Source organism: Mobula birostris, chromosome 8 (assembly GCF_030028105.1).
Source record: "Mobula birostris isolate sMobBir1 chromosome 8, sMobBir1.hap1, whole genome shotgun sequence".
Lineage (NCBI taxonomy): Eukaryota > Metazoa > Chordata > Chondrichthyes > Myliobatiformes > Myliobatidae > Mobula > Mobula birostris.
Window position 1 is genome coordinate 78,467,539 of NC_092377.1, and position 25,050 is coordinate 78,492,588.

General features: G+C 40.9%; 1 protein-coding gene across 1 annotated transcript in view; it reads left to right on the top strand.

Moving 5' to 3' along the window:
- Positions 1-25,050, top strand: part of ankef1a (ankyrin repeat and EF-hand domain containing 1a) — a 50,762-nt gene that overhangs the window by 20,812 nt on the left and 4,900 nt on the right. Inside the window, exons 3-8 of the mRNA XM_072265507.1 lie at positions 3,380-3,579; positions 8,481-8,630; positions 13,053-13,176; positions 20,114-20,936; positions 21,990-22,216; positions 24,623-24,804. Of these exons, the coding sequence (XP_072121608.1) occupies positions 3,380-3,579; positions 8,481-8,630; positions 13,053-13,176; positions 20,114-20,936; positions 21,990-22,216; positions 24,623-24,804 (1,706 nt within the window). The remainder of the gene's footprint in view (positions 1-3,379; positions 3,580-8,480; positions 8,631-13,052; positions 13,177-20,113; positions 20,937-21,989; positions 22,217-24,622; positions 24,805-25,050) is intronic.

Here is a 25,050-nt window from a genome sequence, read left to right on the forward strand (position 1 = left end):
GCAACTGTTCATGATATACATTAATGATATGGAAGAGGGGACCAAGTGTAGTGTATCTAAGTTTGCTGATGACACTAAATTGAGTGCAAAAACAAATTGTTTAGAAGATGTATAGAATCTGCAAAGAGATACAGGTAGGTTAAGTGAATGGGCAAGGGTCTGGCAGATGGAGTACAATGTTGGTAAACATGAGATTATCCGCTTTAGAAGGAAAAATGGAAGATCAGATTATTATTTAAATGGTAAGAAATAGCAACATGCTGCTGTGCAGAGGGACTTGGGAGTGCTTGTGCATGAATCACAAAAGGTGAGTTTGCAGGTGCAGCAGGCTATCAAGAAGGCAAATGGAATGTTGGCATTTATTGCAAGAGGGATTGAACTTAAGAGCAGAGAGGTAATGCTGCAACTGTACAAATTACTGATGAGGCCGCACCTGGAGTACTGTGTGCAGTTCTGGTCTCCACACTTGAGGAAGGATATACTGGCTTTGGAGGCGATGCAGAGGAGTTTCACCAGGTTACTTCCAGAGATGAGGGGGTTAGACTATGAGGAGAGATTGAGTCGCCTGGGACTGTACTCGCTGGAATTCAGAAGAATAAGAGGAGAAAGGGATATGTAAGATAGAGGTAGGAAAGCTGTTTCCACTGGTGAATGAGTCTGGAACTATGTGACATTGCCTCAAGATTCTGGGGGGGGGGTTAGATTTAGGATGGAGATGAGGAGGAACTGCTTTTCCCACAGAGCAGTGAATCTGTGGATTTCTCTGCCCAATGAAGCAGAGGAGGCTAGTTCAGTAAATATATCTAAGACAAGGTTGGATAGATTTTTGCATAGTAGGGGAATTAAGGGTTATGGGGAAAAGGCAGGTTGGTGGAGATGAGTCCATGGTCTTATTGAATGGCAGAGCAGGCTTGATGGGCCAGATGGCCTACTCCTGCCCCTATTACTTATGTTCCTATGTCATGTTCTTATGATATAAACCTTAGTTCTGAATCTAACAAGCACCAAGGCACACCCCATAACCCAATGACCCTGAACAGTTCTTCCTGCTAACGTCTGGAGACGTGTGCCAAAACTGAGAGAGTTGTCTCATAGACTATTCAGGAAACAGCATGACCTTGATAATCTGACCAGCAATGCAAACCGAACAGTTCCAAAACATTAGCATTCTGAGTCACTGTTGCAAAGCAGTTTTGAAACAGTTCCACAATTTAAACAGCATTTGCATACCGTAAATAGAGGAAAGAAATTTGGATGTAATCTGAAAACTATGCATGAAACAGTTACATTTTTATAAGTGTCACCAGAGCAGCTTTCTGGCTGTAACATTATTGGCTCCAATTCAGAGAGCAATATAATCTTTTGATTGTGTTGTGCCTACCATTTCTACAACTTACTTTCACTGTAACAAAAGATTAACATGTTTGAACTTGTTCTGATGATAATCACATAAATAACTGGTTTGTAAATAGAGTTTTGAAAAACTATCATTATGTACCTTTGTGGCAGACATTTTCAATCTCCACTGGTGATCATGGTTAAAACTCAATTTTGTCATTAAGAATGATTTTTTTTCCTCTGTTGCTTGCTTATAATTGTTAAGACAACGACTTTGCAGTATGAAGTAACTCTATGGAGGATCAGGCTTCTTGCTTTGTGTCATCTTTTGTGTATTGATGAAAGATGTTGGTATAGATATTCATCTCCATTCAATGGCATTAAGTGCGATACATAGCAGTGGACACTTGTTCCACGCTTCTGTAATCTGCTAATGAAAACAATGCCCAGTTTCTGCTATTAAATGCTTGAAACTGAACATGAATTTCTAGGCAAAACTATGCATGTCGCTTCTTTTTACTTCTGGTTTAAGATTGAACTGCTGAAGGCAAGCAACAATCTGCTGGTGGTTCCCAAAGTGAGAAATACTTTATTAATAACATTTTTTTCTGAAAAATAAAATGATGGTAAACAATCACCACAAGCAATGAAGAGGCGTGCAAAGGTGAGGCTGAGTTGGGGGTGGAAGCGTGCGGGTACGAGAGAGAGTCGGTGTGTCTAAAGCAGAGAAAAGTCGGAGCAGAAGAAGCTGGGAGCAAGGTTTTATCGATCTTAGCAGCGGACTGATTTGGGAAGGTTGGGTATGGGCTGGAACATGACAGCGCGATCCAGGCCTAGAAACCCTGCTGAAGTGACAGGGCCCGAGTCCTAGAGCAAAGAAAAGACTGATGTTTGGACGATTTAAACGCCAGACCAGATGGATTGAAAAGGCCAGCTGTCAGGACCAGAGAGGAGGGGAGGGCCAGTTCTGCTCACTGCTCCACAACGTTTACTCCACTCTTCGATACACTGAGCCTGGGGCTCTGGGCCTGCTCCAGACTCCATGACATTTATGCCACTATGTGCTGAACTGAGGCTGGGGCTCTGGGCCTGCTCCAGACTCCATGACATTTACTCCACTATGTGCTGAACTGAGGCTGGGGCTCTGGGCCTGCTCCAGACTCCATGACATTTACGCCACTACATGCTGAACTGAGGCTGGGGCTCTGGGCCTGCTCCAGACTCCATGACATTTACTCCACTACGTGCTGAACTGAGGCTGGGGCTCTGGGCCTGCTCCAGACTCCATGACATTTACGCCACTACGTGCTGAACTGAGGCTGGGGCTCTGGGCCTGCTCCAGACTCCATGACATTTACGCCACTACGTGCTGAACTGAGGCTGGGGCTCTGGGCCTGCTCCAGACTCCATGACATTTACTCCACTACGTGCTGAACTGAGGCTGGGGCTCTGGGCCTGCTCCAGACTCCATGACATTTACGCCACTATGTGCTGAACTGAGGCTGGGGCTCTGGGCCTGCTCCGGGTTTCCCCTCCACACTGGGTGTTTGTCAGGTTTTTTAATGGGTTCTTTTGGGTTTCTTGTTTTGTGGCTGCCTGTAAGGAGATGAATCTCAAGGTTGTATAATTTATACATACTTTGATAATAACTGTACTTTGAACTTTGACGCAGACGAAACCACTGAGAGAACAATTCCTTTTTACTAAAGATACAAATCTGGTTATTGAGAGGCTCATCTGCAAGTTGGCAGAGTGGCCAGTATTGTACAGATGACAGATAAAGCATACTCACTTACTGCAAGGTCTGTTTTGTGTTTGAAATTACCTGTAGTTTTATACACTTGGATCAGTTTAATGGTGAATAGGGAGCAAGCAGAGAAAGAACAAGTTCTTTGTGATATTGCACATAATCCTCTAAAAGTTCATGGCCAACATCATAGCCAAAGTAAACAAGTATCCAAGCATCTTTGACAACCATAGATTTGACTTGGCCCATGACTTTTCTTCAGTGTCAAACTTTCTTTTAACCGGTTTCTTTCAGGTCTTCTGTATTACTGCATCACTTCTTCTCTCCGTCATCTTCATTGTTTGGAAATTGCCCTCGCACATGGAGCTGATGTTAACAACTGTTCAAAGGAGGGGAAGCCAGTCTTCTTGCTCGCATGTGAACAGGCTGCAGCGTGCTCCGAAATGTGTCTACAGATACTAGAGAGGGGCGCTGATCCAAATTCTAAATTTGAGGTAAGGATGCTCCAAATGGACAAACTGAACAGCTTGCCTAAGAACACCCATTAAAGAGCAATGTGAAATCACAGAGTAACAGAATTATTCCCAAAAAAGAAGCCCCTCAGCTACTGGAGTGTAGCTATAAAATTAATCAGACTCAGGTCCAGCTTTATTGATCAAGTGTATGTTGATACATAAACTGAAATGTGTCATTTGAGTTAATAACCAACACACCTAAGGGTGTGCAGGGAGGCAGCCTGCAAGTGTCATCACACATTCCAGCACCAACATTGCATGATTATAATACTCGGTAGAACAACACAGAACACACAAAACAACAATAGTGAACAAGCCCCATTTCTCCTTTCCCTATCACCCACCCAGCCACACGCATACATGGTCCTCTGAACCCAGGAGAGGCCGTCTCCGGCCTTCAGCCTCCAGCGTACTCAGAAATTCACAGACTTGCGGCTTTGACCTTCCAGCCTCGACTTCTGGAATTCCGAGCAACCTTCAGGCTTCAATTTGGACTTCGATTGTCCTTCAGGCTTTGATCTGGATCTCTGACTGACCTTTGGGTTTAGATCTGGAACTCTGACCTTTGGACCTCAATCTGAACCTCCCATCAATCTTTGGGCTTCAATCTTTAGTATCAACTCCCAACTTGCAGATGATGACAAAAGAGGGCCAGAGCTCCAGGCCATCTTGACAGGTACTTCAGCTCAGCACCATCTTGCCCCTCTTTTCCCAAGAAATGTTTATCCAGTTCTATCACCTTCTGCTTTCCCCACAGATATTTATCCAATTCCATCACCTTTTCAGACAAAGCACTCCAGAACGTCACTTTGTTTAAAAACGTGTTTCTGCCTGTCCCTTCTATTACGAACACTGGTTAATAATATTTCCACACTAGATAATCAGAATCTCAATCAGGTTTAATATTACCAGCATATGTTGTGAAATTTGTTAACTTTGTGGCAGCAGTACAATGCAATACATGATAAATAAAGGAAAAAAACTGAATTACATTAAGTATATATATGTATACTAAATAGTTAAGAAAAGTCTTGCAAAAACAGAAATTTTAAACAAAGTACAAGCGTAGTATTCATGGGTTTAATGTCCATTTAGAAATCGGATGGCAGTCGAGAAGAAGCTGTTCCTGAATCACTGAGAGTATGCGTTCAGGCTTCTGTACCTCTTTCCTGATGGAAGCAATTAATAATATTTCCACATTGGAAACATGTTCCTCCTTAAAGCTAAACTTTGGTAAACAGGCGGAATATAAAATCCAAACTGTTAATTAAGTGTTTTTAAATGTAGATCATAAACAATCACATTTCTGATTGGAAACATCAGGCAAGGAGTTTACTCATTAATTCCTCTGAGAAACTCCATCAAACTGGATTCAGAGGACAAAAAAAAAGATGGAGAGGCTCTCAGCCCAAAGATTAAACAGATATAAATTTAAAATGAAAAAATCTGTTCTGGAAGTTATCTCAGAAGCATGGGGGTTTGGATTTAGTGAGAAACAATATATTTATTGAAATTTAACCTTTACAATGAACTGTCCCTCTCTACTGTGTGTGAACAAAGTGGGAAAGGAAGCACAGAGTTCGGAGCCTGAGCCTCACGTGCTCAGATCTCACTAGTCACTTGGTAAAGTACATAGAAAAAATGGCAGCAAAAGATTGGTGGGGACTGATAGTTGGAAGTTTTCCAGCACTGCTGTGAACCTTATTCCCTCAAACTAACCTACTAAACTGGTGATTAGAACCCAGCATCCTGCCTATCAGATTAGGATCCAATTGAAATAAAATCATTAAGGGAGTGGGATTAAAACTTCACAGCAATTGCTAAAATCTCAACTGCTTGTCAGACATGCTAAAGATTGACGATTCAGAAACACAATCTCAAACATTTAAACTTTAAAAAGATCCTAGGACAGATCAGTTCGCCTGAAAACCATAGGATCATTAGAGATACAATTAGAGGCAACAACAGATGGATAGATTTACATTGAGCTGATTGACCTCTCTAATTAATTTCTTACTTCCGTTTTTGTTAGGTCTGATATACAGTATGTTGCTATTGTGTATGCTGAGTTTTTTTTGTCCATTCCGGGCTTTACCTAGGAAGGGGTTCTAAAGGTGATCCGAGGGGAAAGTTTTACACAGTGAATGGTTGATACCTGAAACATGTTACCTGGTGAAATCAGATACAATCATAACATTTAAAAGATATTTAGACAGGCCCTTGAATAGGCAAGAAGGATACAGACCTAATGCAGGCAAGTGGGAAGAGTGTAGATAGATAAAACAGTCTTCATGGATGTGGTAGGCCTGATAACCTTTGTGACACAAGGATTCTCCAATTCCTTAGCTGATTTATAGACTAGACGGACCTTCCTTATCCCAAAATTGAAAATTTTTTAACTCAATTACTGATGCTAAGTATCTTTTTTGCACACTACAAACAGGTATCTCAGGCATATTTTTACAGTTGTGATGTTATAAACTTCAACAGAGTTCCAATTTAACCATGTGGTGACTCCTATCATCCAGTTGCTTCAGTTCCTACTTTCTATTTCTGACCTTGTTGCAGCAATCCTCACCAGCCTTTGAAACTTTAGCTTGAGCTGTAATGTTCAGCTACAGGAGCAGGAGATGTACAAGATTGCAGAGGCGGAGGGATCCAGGGAAGGACAGTGCAGTGTAAATTAAGGATAGAATAAGTAGAAGGACTGAATGGATAGGAGGGGGAGGAAGAGAGTTAGTTTTAACTTGAGGGTTTTAAAACTTAACAAATATGACACAATTCTTCCCTCCTTCCCGAAAGCAAGTTGAGATTTAATTTAAATCTCTGAATCTGAAATTATAGTGTTTCTTGGCCTTGTAAATCATGCTCTGTCATTTACCAGAAAGGGTATATTTCTCCAATTTAGTTCTTCTAGACGAAACATGAATATCAAGAATTTAGAGCTCAAGTAAGAGCTCAGAACAGAAATCATTCCTTTAAAATGTAGGCAGATCAGAATAAAGTTTTCAAAGTACCTGTTTCTGGTAAGCATCGTTCTTTGCATTCTAGGGAATTAGCCCTGGTATCCTCATGGCAAACACACAGGGTAGACTTACTGTAATTTCACTCCCATGCTAGGGGTTTGCACCAAGAAACACTTCGTGAAGTTTTGGGCCCATTATCTTGCAAGGATTGATGGTCTCCGTGAATGCATTTCAGAAATGTATTCCATTTTCCCATCTTCAAGAAAATTGATGGAAGCTAGAAATGAGATAGAATAATTTACCTTCTAGTATTTACTTGTATGGGAACTGGTCATCTTTCACCAGAAAAAGCCAGTCTATGTTTTTACAATGAATAGAACTGATGCCTCACAGTGCCAGAGACCCAGACCCAATCCTGACCTCGAATGCTGACATGCAGGTTCCTTCTGTGACCATGTGGCTTCTTCTGGCTGCCCTGGATCCTCCACCAAAGACATGGATCAGTTGGCGCTCTTATTGTCTAAATTAAGAATATAGTTAAGGATTAGAATCTGGGGTTAGTGGTTTAGAATCTGAGAGAATATTAAAAAATGAGATAAATGCAGGATTAGTGCAAATATATGTTGGCGGTATGGATTTGATGGGCCAAAGAGGCTGTTTTTATGCTGTGTTATGCTGTGTTCCATTCAATGTTCTTTAACCAAATTTATAAAGGTGAAGTGCTGGATGCACATAATCATGTACAGTTGTTTCGAGCAGGAGGAGGAATTAGCGGCTGCAGCTGATATGCAAAATAATAATCATTTCTAATTTTGTTGTTAGTTTGTAATTGGAAACTAAAGCCCCAGACTTTGGAAGGCCACAAGGCCTAGAGGCCTAAACTTAACCCCAATCTTAGACACTGTCTCTAAACTTTGAATTAGGTTGGGTGAGTGTGGAAGGCAGGCAGGAGGGTTAATAGTTTGCGGGAAAGAGTTTGAAGGTTGAGAGTTGATGAAGTGCATTTTATAGATGTTACACACTGTGATGGTGGTGGAGAGAGTAAATGGCAAATCAATGCTTTGGTTGCTCCTGAATCTTGTCAAGTTTCTTGGGAATTGCTCAACATGTACTTATTCAAGCAAGCGGGGAGTAATTATGTCGCACCCATGATGTGTGCCATGTAGATGGTGGAAAGGGATTCCAGGTTCAGGAGGCAAATGCATATCTAACCTGCATATGTCAGCACTATTCTTACATGGTCAGTACATTTAAGTTCTTTGTTATAAGTAAAGGGATTTTCTGATGATAGTACAGTACCATTGAATGTCTGTGAGAGCAAGGATCAGAATCTACTCAAATGATAAAGATGACCTTTGTATGCTTTCAGTTTTAGGAACATCAGAAAAGCTACACAATTCTATTTGCAGTGTTAGCTGGTGCAGTGGAGAGTATTGTGAAGGTCTTTAAATTCTACATGGGCTCTCTTGATCTCTTGTCATTTCTGTGGTTTAAATCCAACAAAATTCTCACCTGGAAAATGTGTAGGTAGTTGTTTAAAGCCATTCTTGGCATTTCCTAGGGGAATCATTCTCAACTAATGCAGTAGGCTGGGAAACCCATGTCAAACGCCCAGATACATTTTTTTGAGGGATATATAAGATAAGTTTTCCAGGTTTATCAGCATCCTATTCCATTTGTTGGCATTCTGAGGAGCCACGTCACTGATTATAATTCATGGAAATACCTACCTGAAATTTAATTGGTCTTCATACACTATCAATGATAAGTTAATGCAACAATGATACACCTCATGATAAGTTGTTTAGTGTAATCTGTTCCACGCAAGCCGTATACTGCAAGTGACAAAGTTGAACTTCCTTTGTTGATTGAGCTTGATATTCCAATCTTTTCACCTTTTGCATGCTTCCACAGGCAACGGGCCATACAGCGTTAATGGAAGCGTCCAGAGAAGGTGCCGTTGACGTTGTGCGCGCTATCCTGGAGAAAGGCTGCGAGGTTAATCTTCTACAAAAGGATCGGTACAATGCTGCACATTTTGCTGCCCAGGGGGGATTCCTTGAGGTACAAAAATCAAAACATTATAAGCATCTGCTGTGTAAGTTTAGTCATTGAATCAACTGTGTTGCATTTTTCTTGGTATCAGAATAAAATTGTAAAAATTGTAAGGCTTTTTAATAAGCATTAGCTTCCGTCTGAACTTCAAACTAAGTTAAATACATGCTATTTTAATGTTGTATTATTGAATGCAGGAAGCTGAAGTAATTCAAGTGGCACCGAACCATAAAAACATTGCTTAGAAACCTGGTAATTAACCATCAAGTCAAGCCTGATATTTTTCTTCACATGAACTAGTTCCATTAATCTCCTGCGATCTTCCTATGCTCTTTAATATCCCTTGTTGAAACTATTGAAAGCTGTTTTTAAGTAATCTATCATCTCTGCTTCAAAGACAACTTAAAGTAAAGAACTGAATGTTCCAGCCATGAATTTTTAAAAGCCTGCCAGGGGTATCTTGCACACTCTATACAAAGTCAAGCATTGAGTTAAATTCTTCTGCGGTTTGCAAGAGCACAAGTGAGGTTTCCCTATTCATCAGAAATAGAGTTCTTTGGGAGCTGAGGCTGTAGAATGACTGCCTTGCACAGCAAGTAACCCCAGTTCAAGAAAATTGGTGGGAGCTAGAAGAATCAGAATCAGGTTTATTACCACTGGCATGTGCCATGAAATTTGTTAACTTAGCAGCAGCAGTACAATGCAATGCATGATACTACAGAAAGAAAAATGAATAAATCAATTACAGTAAGTATGTATGTACTGTATATTGAAAAGTTTAAAATACTCCAAACTCAGAAATAATATCTATTTTTTTTAAAACGAGGTAGCGTTCATGGGTTCAATGTCCATTTTGGAATCGTATGGCAGAGGGGAAGAAGCTGTTCCTGAATCGCCGAATATATGCCTTCAGGCTTCTGGACCTCCTACCTGATGGTAACAATGAGAAGGGGGCATGTCCTGCGTGATGAGGTCCTTAATGATAGATGTTGCCTTTCCAAGGCACCACTCCTTGAAGATGTCTTGGATACTATGGAGGCTAGTACCCATAAAGGAGCTGACTAATTTTACAACTTTCCGTAGCTTCTTTCGGTCCTGTGCAATAGCCCCTCCCCACCACCACCCCGAATGCCAAACTGTGATGCAGACTGTCAAAATGCTCTCCATGGTACGTCTGTAGCAGTTTTCAAGTGTTTTAGTTGGCAAACCAAATCTCTTCAAACTCCTAATGAAATGTAGCTGCTGTCTTGCCTTCTTTATAGCTGCTTCAATCTGTTGGGACCAGGTTAGATCCACAGAGATCTTGACACCCAGAAATTTGAAATTGCTCATTCTGTCCACTTCTGATCCCTCTATGAGGATTGGTTTGTGTTCCCTTGACTTACCCTGCCTGAAGTCCACTCTTTCATCTTACTGACCTTGAGTGCAATGTTGTTGCTGCGACACCACTCAGCTAGTTGGTATATCTCACTCCTGTACACCCTCTCTTCTCCATCTGAGATTTTACCAACAATGGTTGTATCATCAGCAAATTTATAGATGGTGTACCCATACAGTCATGGGTATAGAGCAGTGGGCTAAGCACACTCCCCCCTGAGGTGCACCAGTGATGATTGTCAGCGAGGAGGGGATATTATCACTAGTCCACACAGATTGTGCTCTTCCAATTAGGAAGTCAAGGATCCAATTGCAGAGGGAGGTACAGCGGCCCAGGTTCTGGAGCTTATCGATCAGGACTGTGGGAAAGATGGTATTAAGCACTGAGCTATAGTCAACGAACAGCATCCTGACATAGGTGTTTGTACTGTTCAGGTCATCTAAGGCTATGTGAAGAGCCATTCAGATGGTGTCCGCCATAGGCATAAGAGGACTGAGCAGGCGAAAGTGGAATGCCCCCTTGAACCTATTCTAGTGTTTGGCTGAAAACTGTTTGACCCACCGTGCAATAATTTCTGTTGATTTCCTTTATGTCCAAAAATTTATGATTCTCATCACTGAATATAGTGACTTACAGTAAACACTACCTGGCATGTGCTGGATTGGACAACTGCCTGATGTTGCCTCTCGGTTGACTCAACCACTTATTGAAATGTGCTGGATAGTAAAATGAGAAGTAACAATGTTTTTATTAGAAATAAACTACAGCTTTCAAGAATAGAGAATTCCAAAGTTCTACAACCCTCTGAGTGACGGATTTTCTCTTCACCTTCTTTCATTGTCTTAGAACACTTTAAGGCAGAGATGAGGAGGTGGTTCTAATCAGCAGGTTGTGAATCTTTGGAATTCCCTACGCCAGTGATCTGTAAAGGTCCAATCTATGAATCCATCTAAGAAAGAACAGGCGTTTTCCTTAGGAGAGTCAAGAGTTAAGACAATTAGCTGGGAAGTGGAATTTGAGGCCAGTATCAGATAAGCTGTCATCTATTAAAGGACAGAGCAGGCTTTAGGGATTGGCTGACTCACTCTGCTCAATTATGTTCTTTTGTAAATAGCCAATCTTTCAACCTGAAACTGTCTAGCTGTCTTTTTCCTAGAGGAAAATCTAAGCATTGAGTCCATAAGCCCATCAGCATTAATTCTTCTGACGGCAGAAACATTTATCAAGTGGGGCAGGGGAGGAGGGGATGGGGCTTCATGATGGAAGTTTGGCTATGCCATTACCTACTGAAATGAGATAATTCAGGCTCTCAGAGTAAGCGAGAGTTTATTCATCTCTGAAATGAAGTCAAAATTTACTGGAAACACTCGGCAGGTCAGGCAGCCAGTGTGAGAAGAGAAACAGAGATAATGATTCAGATTGAAGACACTTTGTAGAAACTAGGAAAGTGAGAAAAGGAGCTCAATTCAAGTTGATGTATGACTCTGTGAATCTAGGAAGATGCCAGAACACTTAGCAGATCAAGCATCTTTGGGGAAAAAGAAAGTTAAAGTTGCATGTCAAAGATCCTTTGTCAGAACCAGCACAGGGAAAATTTAAATTAAATTTGAAATTGTAGGGGGAGGAGTGTAAAGGATAAAGGAACTATCTCTAATAAGGTTATCATAGTGATAGACTTCATTTAAAATTGATTGCTAATGTGGATACTGGGAGAGAAAGTAAACAAAAGGACATGCAAAAGCTATGAAATTGAGGTCAGATCTGTTTCATAGAACAGTTGGAAATGGCCAGCAGATCATGAAGCACCAATCTCTGTGCTCCCTGCAGAATCCACTAGTCACAGCCTGCCAATCTGAGAAGGATCTACTTATTCCAACCCTGTTTTCCTTCAGATAACCAATCCTCAAATCATATCAGCATATTACCCCATTTCTGTCTGCTCTAATGCCAATGACCAACTTTGCTGGAATATCAATATCCTTAGAGAAGTCGAAATAGTCCGTTCCTATGGTTACCTCTAATCAGTTCAATTAGTCACATCCTCAAAGAACTCCAACAACAGTTAAAACAAGATTTTCCATTCATAAATCCATGGCTCTGTTCAATGCTATTGTTCTTTTCAAAGTGTAGATTTGTCAATACCAAGATACTATATGTCAATAAATATACAATAAAGATTATTTGTTTTATATCTTCAGTTGAGATGGAAGCTTCCAGGAATAGAAAGGGAACTATCCACATTGGAATGAACCCTCTAAGGCACTCTTTGAATGATTTCCTCTCTCTTTACAATCTCCAGAAAGCACTCTTTGATTTTTTGAGCGCAGTTTGAGTATTGAGCTATTGGCAGTGGCATTGAAGTTGCCTGTGAGGTGTCCGACTGTGAGTGAGGTGGCTCTTCAATTATAGCTAACTACAGAGCTCAGCAGGCTGTGCTGCTTCTCTCTTTTATAGAGTCACAGAGTTATAGAGAACTATCGGAACAAAATCTGGCTCTTTGTCCCATCTGGTCTGTGCCAAACTCTTATTCTGCCTAGTCGCAAAGCCCTCCATACCCCTCACACCATTGTGCTTATCTCAATTTCTCTTATATGTTGAGATTGAACCTGCATCCACCACTTCCGTTGGCAGGTTGTTCCACACTTGCACCACTCTCTGAGTGAAGAAGGTCCCCCTCTGGATCTGCTTAAATATTTCATCTTTCGCCCTAACCTCTAGTTCTAGTCTCACCCTTCCTCAGTGGAAAAAGCCTGCTTGCGTTTCCCTTCCCTACTTTCTGGACTCCAGTTTATGTTAGGAAATATTCAGTCATGCATTGCATGACAATTGAAGTCATCAGCTGCTCTGAGAAAATGCCCGATGCACTTCCATGGATCCCAACTGGACAGGCTCCATACAATTTTACCGCTGGTGTGACTTGGAAACAATTGCTGACGTAGTTTACTCCAGGTTGTATCATTTTCAGATTCATAGCACCGAAGGAATAAAAGGTTTTGATCCATTGGCTCAATAAATGAAACTGGCAGTTTATTAATATGTTTATTTTATTTTAGGTCCTTCGAGCTTTAGTTGCTTATGACTGCGATATCAATGTTATCAACATGGATGGAAACTCTCCTTTACACCTTGCAGCAATGGGAGGATTTGCTGACTGTGCCAAGTTTCTGGCACAACGAGGTACAGTTACGAAGCCTATGAGGCAAGCAAGTGCTTCCCACAGATACTTCCAGCTTAGTGCATTTTCCAAATTACATCTTTTTACATCTAATAGAGTTATGGCAAAAGTTGAAGGCTTCCAATTGTCTAATGTATGTCATTTTACAATGTTAAAGGTGTTAGATAAATGCTGATTTTTTTTTGTATTATATAATGTGCAATATATTTATTAGACTCATTGCAGCTGCATTTCGTTACTGCTCTAAAATTTGGCCTTAGTCGCCTTGCACCTATTGATGTGTAGCTCACATTTAAAGCTTCCAAGACAAGCCAATTTTAATGACTGAACTTGCTTTAATATCTGAAACTGACCTCTTGCTAAAAAATCTGCCGAGATCAACTCTGTAAGAAGATGAGAGCTCATAAGGATTAGGCCAATGCATTAGTGGTAGTTCTTTGAAAGAACCTTCCAATTAGTCTTCCACTTTTCTGCTCGTTCTCCATAGCAGCTTTTCAAGCATTTTTTTGCATCCCGCTCTGAAATTATCATTGGATCTTCCTCCACCGGTATATATATAGGAGTTGCAACAGGACTGGGAACTGAAGACCCTTAAGAAACAGTCCTTGATGTGTGGTAACTAGCTGAAGGAGTGTGGGGGTTGTAATGATGTGAAGTTTAGTAGTCACAAGGATTAATTCCCAGGGAACAGAGAAACGCTCCTGTTCCTTCAAGGTATTCAAAGGCATCCTGTGAGTTCTAAAAGGCATCAGAAGCCTTTGGTTCCATTGGTTGCTTGCAGCCTTGCTTCTCTAGCAACACACACAAAATGGAGAAATGCAGCAGCTCAGGCAACATGTATGGAGAGGTATAAACAATTGATATTTCAGTTTGAGACCTTTCATAAGGACTTCAGCAAGGAGGCACAGGTGAGTAGCAAGTAAGAACAGGTTAAGTTTTTTTAATGTATTCTAGTCACCTAAAAATAGCAAATTACGACACACTAAATAGAGTAAGGGTGCAGGATCAGGTGACGTGTTGTAGCTGTGTGATGTGGGAATTGGTGAACTCCATTGTGGTTATTCTGACTTTGGCAGTTGGCAAATGTTAAGAGTCCATCATTAAGGAGGAGTTTTCAGAATACTTGGAGGCATATGATCAAGTAGGCCGAAGTCAGCATGGTCTCCTTATGGGAAAATCATGTGTGAAAAATCATTTGGAGTTCTTTGAGGAAATAACATAAAGGATAGACAGTCAGTAGATGTTGTTTACTTGGATTTTCAGAGGGCTGTTTACAAGATGCCAAAAATGAGACTGGTTAACAAGATAAGAGCCCATGATACAGGAAAGATTCGGACTGACTGACTGGCAGAAGGCAAAGGATAGGAACAATGGGGTCCTTTTACGATTGTCTGCCAGTGACAAGAGGTATTCCACAAGGGTTGATGTTAGGACCACATCTTTTCATGTTATATGTCCATGATTTGAATGACAAAATTGACGGCTTTGTGGACAATACAAAGATAGGTGGAAGGGTGAGTATTGTTGAGGAGCAGCGTGTCTGCAAAAGGACTTGGACAGATTAGGATAGTCATAGTCATACTTTATTGATCCCGGGGGGAAATTGGTTTTCGTTACAATTGCACCATAAATAAAAAATAGTAATAGAACCATAAATGATGGGCGAAGAAGTGGTAGATGGAATATAGTGAAACACGTGTATGGTCATGCACCTTGGTAGAAGAAATAAAGGTGTAGAGTATTTTCTAATTGGGCAGTGAATTCAGAAATCAGAAGTGCAATGGGACCTAAAGGTTAACTTGAGTTGTTAGTAAGGAAGGCAAGTGCATTGTCAGCACTCATTTCAAGAGGACTAGAATATAAAAGCAAGAAAATAATGCTGAGACTCTAAAAGGCCCTGGTCATACCACAATTGGAGTATTGTAAACAATTTCAGACCCCATATCTAAGAAAGGATGTGCTGACATTGGAGAGGGTCCAGAGGATGTTTATGAGGCTGATCCCTGGAATGAAAGGGTTAATATATTAGCATTTGGTGGCCTGGGCCTGTACTCAGTGGAGGTTAGAGGAATGAGTGGGGAATCTCATTGAAACCTACTGAATATGGAAGGGCTCAGATAGAAGAGTGGGTGTAGAGAGGATGTTTCCAACAGCGGGAGAGCCTAGAACAGAGGACACTGCAGAATACCAGGATGTCCCTTTAGAAGAAGAGGAATTTCTTTAGCCAGAGGGTCCTGAACCTGTGGAACTCATTGCCATAGATGGAGGACCAAGTTATTGGGTATATTTAAAATGAAGGTTAATGGATACTTAATTAGTCAGGATGTCAAAGGTTACGGAGAAAAGGTAGTAGAATGAGATTGAGAGAGAAAATAAGTCATCCATGATCAGATGATAGAGGCTAATTCTCCTATGTCTCATCATCTTATGGAAATGGGGAATAGAAGGTTATAGAGCTTCCTTTCTATAGCTATTGACAAGCTTGGAACACGCCCAATGTCTAAATGTCCTCCTTCTTATGGATCCACTTACCTATCCAGAGAGAGTCAATATTTGGCAACTTTTTGAGTACTGTATCAGCTTTAAACCCGGAACTATGGCTGTTGTCAAGACTGCCAGAAAAACAAAAACACAAGAGATTCCGCAGACGCTGGAAGTCCATAGCAACACACACACAAAGTGCTGAAGGAACTCAACAGGTCAGGCAGCATCAAAGGAGATGAATAAGCAAACAATATTTCAGGCTGAGATTCTTCATCAGGACTGGAAAGGAGGGCGAAGAAGCCACAATAAGAAGATGGGTTGGGAAGGGACCTCCACCTCCTCTAAAGGGATGGCCTTCTATTCTGCTGCGTCCTCTATACCGGGATCATTCTCATAAACATCATCTGGGCCCTCGTCAATGCAAGCAGATCCTTTCTTAGAAATTGGGTCCAAAATTGCTCACAACACTCTAATTGTAGGCGGACTCTCAGCATTACATCCTTGCTTTATATTCTAGCCCTCTTGAAATGAATGCTAACATTGCATTGCCCTCTGTACTGCCAACTCAAGTGAACCTTTAGAGAATCCTGCACTTGCACTCCTAAGTTCCTTTGCTCTTCCAATTTCTGAATTTGTTGCCCAATTAGAAAATAGTCTACAATTTTTTTTCTTCTACTAAGGTGCATGATTTTATACTTCTTCCACTGTATTCCATCTGCCACTTCATTGTGCATCCTCCTGATCTGTCCAAGAGCCTCTGCAGACTCCCTGCTCCCTTAACACTACCTGCCCCTCCACCTGTCTTTGTATCATCTGCAAACATGGCCTCAAAGCTATCAATTCTGTCCTCCAAATCGTTGACATATAACGTGAAAAGAAGTGGTCCCAATACCACTCCTGTGGAACACAACTAGGCACCGGCAGCCCACCAGAATAGACTCCCTTAACTCCGATACTTTGTCTGCTGACAGACAGCCAACCTTCTTCCATTCTGGTATCTTCCCTGTAATACCATGGGCTCTTATCTTATTAAGCAGCCTCACATGCAGCACCTTGTCAAAGGCCTTTGAAAATCCATGTAAATGCATCCGCTGCCTCTCCTTTGTCTATCCTGCCTGTTATTTCCTCAAAGAATTCCAACAGATTTATCAGGCAAGTTTTCCCCTCAAGGAAACTATGCTGTCTTTGGCCTACTTTATTGTGTGCCTCCAAATAACTTGAAATCTCAATCTTAATAATGGATTGTAACATAAGACACAGGAGTGGAATTAGGCCACTTGACCCATTGAGTTTGCTCTGCAATTCCATTATGGCTGATTTATTATCCCTCCCAGCCCCACTTCCCTGCATTCTCCCCCTAACCTTTGACACTAAGTAACCAAGAACCCATCGAACTTCACTTTAAATATACTAAATGACTTGGCCTCCACAGCAATCCATGGCAATGAATTCTGCAGATTCACCACCCTCTGGCTAGAGAAATTCCTTCACATCTCTGGTCTAAATAGCCATCCCTCTATTCTGAGGCTGTTCCCTCTGGTCCTCAACATGGCTAGTGCAGGAAACATCCTCTTCAAATCCACTCTATCTAGGCCTTTCAACATTCAATCGTTTTAAATTAGATTCCACCCCCCCCCCATTCTTCTAACCTCCAGCGAATAAAAGCCCAGAGTCATCAAATATTAATGTTCCGCATACATTAACCCTTTCATTCCCAGAATCATTCTCATGAACCACTGTGGACCCTCTCCAATGCCAGCACATCTTTTCTTAGATAAGGGGCCCAAGACTGCTCACAATACTCTAAGTGTTTTCTGACCAATACCTTGTAAAAGCCTCAGCATCACATCCTACTCTTTTATTCTACACAGAAACATTGAAAACCTACAGCACAATACAGGCCCTTCGGCCCACAAAGTTGTGCTGAACATGTCCCTACCTTAGAAATTACTAGGCTTACACATAGCCCTCTATTTTTCTAAGCTCCATGTACTTATCAAAAAGTCTCTTAAAAGACCCTATCGCATTCGCCTCCACTACCATTGCCGGCAGCACCATTCCATGCACTCACCACTCTCTGAGTAAAAAGCTTATCCCTGACTCTCCTCTGTACCTACTCCCCAGCACCTGAAACCTGTGTCCTCTTGTGGCAACCATTTCAGCCCTAGGAAAAAGCCTCTGACTATCCATACGATCAATGCCTCTCATCATCTTATACACCTCTATCAGGTCACCTCTCATACTCTGTCACCCCAAGGAGAAAAGACAGAGTTCATTCAACCTATTCTCATAAGTCATGCTCCCCAATCTAGGCAACAGCCTTGGAAATCTCCTCATATTTGACCTACCAAAATGAACCACTTCACACTTATCTGGGTTGAACTCCATCTGCCACTTCTCAGCCCAGTTTTGCATCCTATGTTTAAAGTTCCGAGTCCTCTTGAAATAAATGCTAATATTGTATTTACTTTTCTTACCACCAACTCAATGTACAATTTAACCTTTAGGGAATCCTGCACAAGGACTCCCAAGTTCCTTTGCAACTCTGATTTTGGAATTTTCTCCCCATTTAGAAAATAGTCTACACCTTTATTCCTTCTGCCAAAGTGTAGACCATACACTTCCCAATACTATATTCCATCTGCCACTTCTTTGCCCATTCTCCCAATCTGTCTAAGACCTTCAGCAGACACCTTGTTTGATCAACACTATCTGCCTCTCCATGTATCTTTGTATCATCTGCAAACTTGGCTACGAAATCATCAATTCTGTCAGCAAAGTCATTGACATAGAACGTGAGAAGAAGTGGTCCCCATACAGTCCGCTGCAGAACGCCTATGCCTGCTTGCCAAAGGCTCCTGAGATAAAGCCTCAGACTTCAGACTCCGACACTGGTCCACTTACACACTGACCACACCCAACATGGTTTTGGTGATCTTGGCCTTATTGCCAACCATTGAAATTGGGTTAACTACAATGGAGTCCACCAGCTCCCACATCATACAGCTACGACACGTTACCTGATCCTGCAATCCTACTCTATTTACTTAGTTGTAATTTGTTTCTTTTTAGGTAACTACTATATTACCAGTTCTTACCAGCTATTCACCTGTGCCTGTGTACTGAAGGCTCTCAAGCCAAAGCCTCAGACCTCAGACTCCTACACTGGTTCACTTATAGATGACCATCCAAAGATGGCCTCGGGGACTTCTCCTTGCCGAAGCCTCAGTTCCCCACTCCAACAATAGCTGTTCCCACAATGGCATGAATCCCCATCATTCTGCTTCCTTCACCTCCCTAGGTGGTTACCAGAGGTTCCCCAGCAATGAATGTTTTCTTTTTCTCAGCCTCAGCTGCCTAACTCAGAGCCATTCAATCTGGAACGTGTTGTACTGCTTGGTGGAAGCCGATTCAATAGCAAGGAAATTGAATAAACACTTGCATGAGGAGTCTCATTGAGGTTCCAAGTTTCCAGTTATTTTGCCATAGTACGGGGTCATGGTTTTATCAGATAGGGGCTTCTTAGATCATTGTGGCTCAGTAATGCTTTGAGCAATTTCCCTGATTAGTCCCATTTTCATGTTTTTTTCCCACAATTGACCTTCAATTCTGGTCCCTATTTAGCTTCGTTCTTATTAAGTGGCCTGCTTCAACACCTCCCACATTCTATTATTTCTAAAGTAGATTAAAAACAATCCCCAGTCAATATTTTTTTTTCCATTTAAGTACTGTGGCTCAGGTGTAGTTTTGTACATTATAATGGCAAGAAAAATATAATGGCAGCACCTCAGGTTTATATGCTTCAATTCCAAAAATGCACCACCTTAGAAAGTGGGAGGGATTGAAGAAGGTCATTGAATGGGGACTTAGGAGTAGCAACAGGACTGGGAACTGGTGACCCTAAAGAAATAGTCCTTGATGTGTGGTAACTCGCTGAAGGAATTTGAGGTTGCAGTGATGTGATGTTTAGTAGTCCCAAGGATCTCTTCCCAGAGAGCAGAGGAGCAGTCCTGTTCCTTCCAGGTGCTCAGAGACATCCTGTGAGCACTGAACAACATCATAGACCTTTGGTTCCTGTGGTTGCTTCCAGCCTTGCTTGTCTGGCAACACAAACAAAATTAAGGAACTCAGCAGCTCAGGCAGCATCATTTATTCATGGTATTTTAAGTCATTGAAGTACAGTAGCTCAGGTGCAGTTTTGTGAGTTATAATGATGGGAAACTTTTGCAGCACCTCAGTTTTATGTGCTTCAATTCCCAAAATGCATCACCTTAGTGTATATTTCTTAAATATGTTTAACACGGTCAAAAACATTGAATTGTCGAGTCAGAACATATTGTTCCTCATTGTCATGATGGAACTGGAAGAGAGAAACAAGGCAATATATCTGGAAGTTTACCACAATGCAAAGCTTGTAATTCTTCTTCTTCTAACTTTTTTTTCTCTCTCTCTCAGGGAGCAATCCCAAAGTAAAAAATTTACAGTTAAAAACTCCTAGGGCTGCAGGCAAAGCACTTGGCTTTAAAGCTGTGTCGAAAGAGCTACGCAAGGCAGAACGACTCTACAATAAGTATTCCAAACCCGGTGTGAAAAATCCAAGTCCACCCTGGGCCATCCATTTCTATGACTGGTCTCTGTACCATGAAAATACTCTCCGGAATGCTTTTGCAACAATGGACAGAGGGGATGGCACGCTTACCCGAGAGGATTTCGCTGCAATTTTGCTGGAAAGGAATGCACCAATAAATGAAGAGAATGTCAGTACATTAATAGCAGCACTTGACAAATCTCGTACTGGAATTATTGATGTCAATGAATTCTTCCAAGGTACTAAATACCTTGAAAAGATTTACCTTATGTCTTCATATGAACCAAAGAAGAAAAAGGGAAAGAAAGGCAGAAAAGGCAAGAAAGGCAAGCTGAATATACCAATACCAATCTGCACAGTTCCAGAAGAATATATAATTCGACGTGAAGATGGAGGTCCACCAGAATTTATGATAGAACTATTTAAGAATTTCACTGACACAAATCGATTTACCCGTGATAAGCCACCAGAACATCCACTGCAGGATGATTCTTCATGGTACTTAGAAAAACCAGAGAAAGTGTTCACGAGCATTAACTATGCAGCAAAAGCTGATGATATGCAGTCTTTAAAGAAAGCATTTTATCTGGGAATACCAGTCAATGTGCAGGACAAATATTTTACAACACCACTTATGGCAGCGTGTGCAGATGGCAATTTTACACTTGCCAAGTACCTTGTGGAAGCAAAGTAAGTTTCTTTTCCAGCTGACATTGAAAATGTCTAAATTTATTTTCATCAATCTTGTGTATATTTTTCTGCAAACTAGTTTAAAACTTTGTAGCGAATTCAGGAGTGAAAAGTGGTCAGCCAATTGCACTGTCATCTCTCACCATATAGAGTACAGACAATAGGGTTGTAGCTGACCATGTATTTCATGTCATTTGGTATCAGTCTAGAGTTCCTGGCAATGGCACAGCATGCAGAGTTCCAGAGAGCTCCACATGCTTGATTGCAGGAGAATTAATTAGAAACATAGCACAATACAGGCCCTTCGGCCCACAAAGCTGTGCCGAACATGTACTTGCATTGGAAATTACCGAGGGTTACCCATAATTGATCACATTGGATTGAGTGGAAGGTATTCAAAATTTATTCTGTTGGTTTAAAGTTGTTTTCTCCTGGTGGGATCTCCTACAAGGCTGTGACAGGCAAGTAGCTAGCCACTGTTTCTTCCCCTCCTCATTTCTTTTGGAGCCAAAATGTAATGCTGCAAGCTTGCCAATATTACGCTAATAAACCAAATTCCAGGAAAGCATCTGACATCATTTCAGTTCATTGCTCAAAATTTACCCTGCACTTGTACTGTTTTACAAAATGCATGATACTGTAATTACACCTTGCCTTCTTCATAATGAATCTTTGTCCAACTGGAAGTAAATATTTGGAGCTGTTTGCAAAATTAAACACTTGACTTCAGTCAGCCAAAACCCCTTAAAAGGAACAAAAATAAATTACATTTAATAAATATTTACTATTGTCCTCACGAAGTAAAGCATTAAAAGAAGTTGACCTGCATCATTATTTGTATCATTGAGGACTGATGAATCAACAATTGTAACTCTGTTTTTCATGTTAGCAGGCCCTGGGGTTTATTGTCTATCACCAGAATGATAGAAAAGAGAGCATTATTAACGTCTTGTTAAATATATCACTTGGAATAAGCATACACAAAATAAATCAGTAGCTCCATTTGAAATACCTCTATAATGCATATTCTTACAATGCGTTGTGCATTTCTAGGGCTAATGTAAATGCATACGACAATTTAATGTGGACGCCCCTTCACCATGCATGCCATGCAGGACAGCTAGACATCGTGGAACTGCTAGTGAAGGCCGGTGCATCAGTAAATGCAGTTTCCATCAATGGAGCCACACCTTTAATGAGGGCAATAGAAAGCTGCAGACTGGATTGTGTGAAATATTTGATTAGCCAAGGTGCTAATGTTGAACTGGAGAACTCTAAAGGTAGGCTGGAACTGTGCGACGTGTTTGGCAAATGATATACTGCAAAAGTAGAAATATTTCTAATAACTACACCTGTCTAGATTTTAACATGCAATGGTGGAGCAAAATAGTCGTTGGTATGTCAGATGCCTTGTATCTAAGCTGGTTTTTACTTCTAGCACACGTCTGAGATAATTCAAAGGTTTGTTGACCTATTATGAACTACAGTTAACTGGCTGATATCCCCAGAAATTTAGAATAACTGAAGAAGCATTTAAAAAGATCATCCTTCATAACTCAAAATGGAGCAAGTTTCTTTTTCATTGTTTATTTCTATGGCACCAGTGATGTTCTCTTTCCCTCTTTGGTTCCAAGCGCTGAATAAAAATAATGCTCATTCGATGTAAATAAAGAACTAGTTGTACTTTATCTTTGCAGCATCAAGATGCCCCAAGTGTTCATGCCAACTCTAAGCCATCATTGTTGTGGCTCAGATGCTATTGTGGAACTAAGGCACAGTAATAGAAAGACCTTGCATTCTGTGCAAGGGAGAAACTTCTGAAAGTGTCTGAAGTGAGAAATCAAGACTTATCATCCCAGATCACTTTGAATTAAAGTTTCCATAGTTGTTTCCTTAAGACAGCTGGTTGTTTATTAATTTATTGTGATAGAGCATGAAATAGGTCCTTCCAGCCCTTCAAGCTACGCTGCCCAGCAATCCTCCAATTTAATCCTAGCTTAATCAATTTATAATGACCAATTAACCTACCAACTGGTATTTTTGGACTGTGGAAGGAAACCGGAGCACCCAGAGAAATCCCACACGGTCACAGGGAGAACGTACAAACTGCTTACAGGCAGCTGCAGGAATTGAAGCCAGGTCACCTGCACTGTAAAGCATTGTGCTAACCACTACACTACAGTGCAGTCCCATTAATAGAGCAATTTATTCCATGTCCCTTTCTCTCAACTGACAGAAGTGTTACTGGGCAGTTTACCATTCACTGCAATAGCCCAGAACTTGAGCTCATGCAATGATGATTTTCATAAAACTTCGCAGATGCTGCAAGTTTAAAATAAATAGATGTGCTTGTCATTCTCAACACATCAGGAGTGTATATAGAAAGAGAAGCAGAGTTGGCACTGTGCCTTCCATTAAAGTGTAGACATATTCCCTAAACATATACAACATTTCCTGTCTTGTTTTATTTCAGTATTATCACAGTTCAAATGCAAACTCCGTTTGATCAAGCATGCAGCGGTTCTTCCAAGGGAGCCTAATGGTGGTGTGATAGATTGTAATGTGATAGATCTGAGAATGGCTATAGAAACGTACCAGATTCCACAAAGCTTTGCCCTACTACAACCGACTCCGCCTGCTCTGCCCCGCCCCCTCCAAGTAAAAAAGATAGAAGATGTATATTTTTTTACCCTCAACCAGAATTTAGTTTGGAATTTACACAGCACAGATACCTGGTGAATTCCACTTGTGCTTCAGACTCCAGCAAAATTTGTCCTGTTTACCGTCCGCTCCTATGCCTCGGCTGAGGAGATTTCAGCAGTTATTCACCAAAGGAAAATCTTGAGTTACTGACAAGCATTGTCAATCACAGTTTTTTTTTCGAAATTGGATATTCCAGCCCAGCTCCTTAAAATCCTGAAATAATGTAAACTGTAACCATCGAGAGATGCCTAAGACATTGGTGAGCAGGATATACAACAATTTTGGAAATTATATATTGAAAGTAAGAGTAAAGAAAGCACCTTTACTTTGTTCTTTCTGCCTTATTTGGGGTTTTTTTTTGGATAATCAATGGCAATAATGCCTACATGTACTAACAGAAAATAAGATAATTTTGCTCACAACAAGCTTTGACTTGCTGCTCACTGCATCAATATTTGCTGTAAGCATTGTTATTAAGAGAAGTTTAACATGAACATTGGAAAAAGAAGATCTGCATTGCTGATGTGTTTTGATGAAACATTAATCTGTGGCATTGTATGCAGTCAAGAGCTAAAAATCCCCATGGCAACGTGAAGTTGTTCCAGTATTCTTGTAAATATTTATATCCCGTAAACCAACTTTTTGAAGAATGATTAACAATTTATCTCATTGATGTTTTTGCATGCCTTACTATCTGTAAATTCACTCTCATGTTTGTCTACACCAGTGTCTAATTTTTGAAGTACTTATTAGGCTTTGAAGTATTCCTTGGTACCCTGAGGAAACGAGGGACTAATGTATATTTTGTCCAGTTTTTCATTGTCTTTTTGTTACTTCTAAAGCCATATTTTTGCTTTATGCTCAGTTGCTTCTAGTGCTGTGGTGGAATTGTTTTCAACACCGGTAAATGACAGTTTCTATATGCTTTGAACATCTTGACAATATCACATTACATCAAAAACTATTTTTTTCATTAAAACTAGGGCAAAATGCTTTGGATATTGCAAATGTCTATGCTGACTTAAGGATAATTGAAGTGGTCAAAACCAAGGTGGATAGTCTTCCAAAGAAGGAGAAGCCAAAAGACAAAGGAGGAAAAGGAGCAAAAGGGGAAAGTGCAGCTTCTTCAAGGCCTCAGACCACTGCAGCTTTGGGTGGAGAAACGGTAGGCAACACATTTTCTGTCTTGCCTATGAAGTCTTTCCAGTAGCATGTTTTTTTTTTATGAATTTGGAGCCAGTTTTTTATTAATTGGTAAATGTGAAAATAAAGAGCACAAACCTGGCCTTGGTCCTGATGCTTACTACGGGACGATACTCACCAATGCTTTACAGGCTTTACTAATGCATGTGGAAGCTACAGGGGTTACAGCACCAGGGTGGGTGTCTGAGAGCCACAGTCTGGGTCCCTA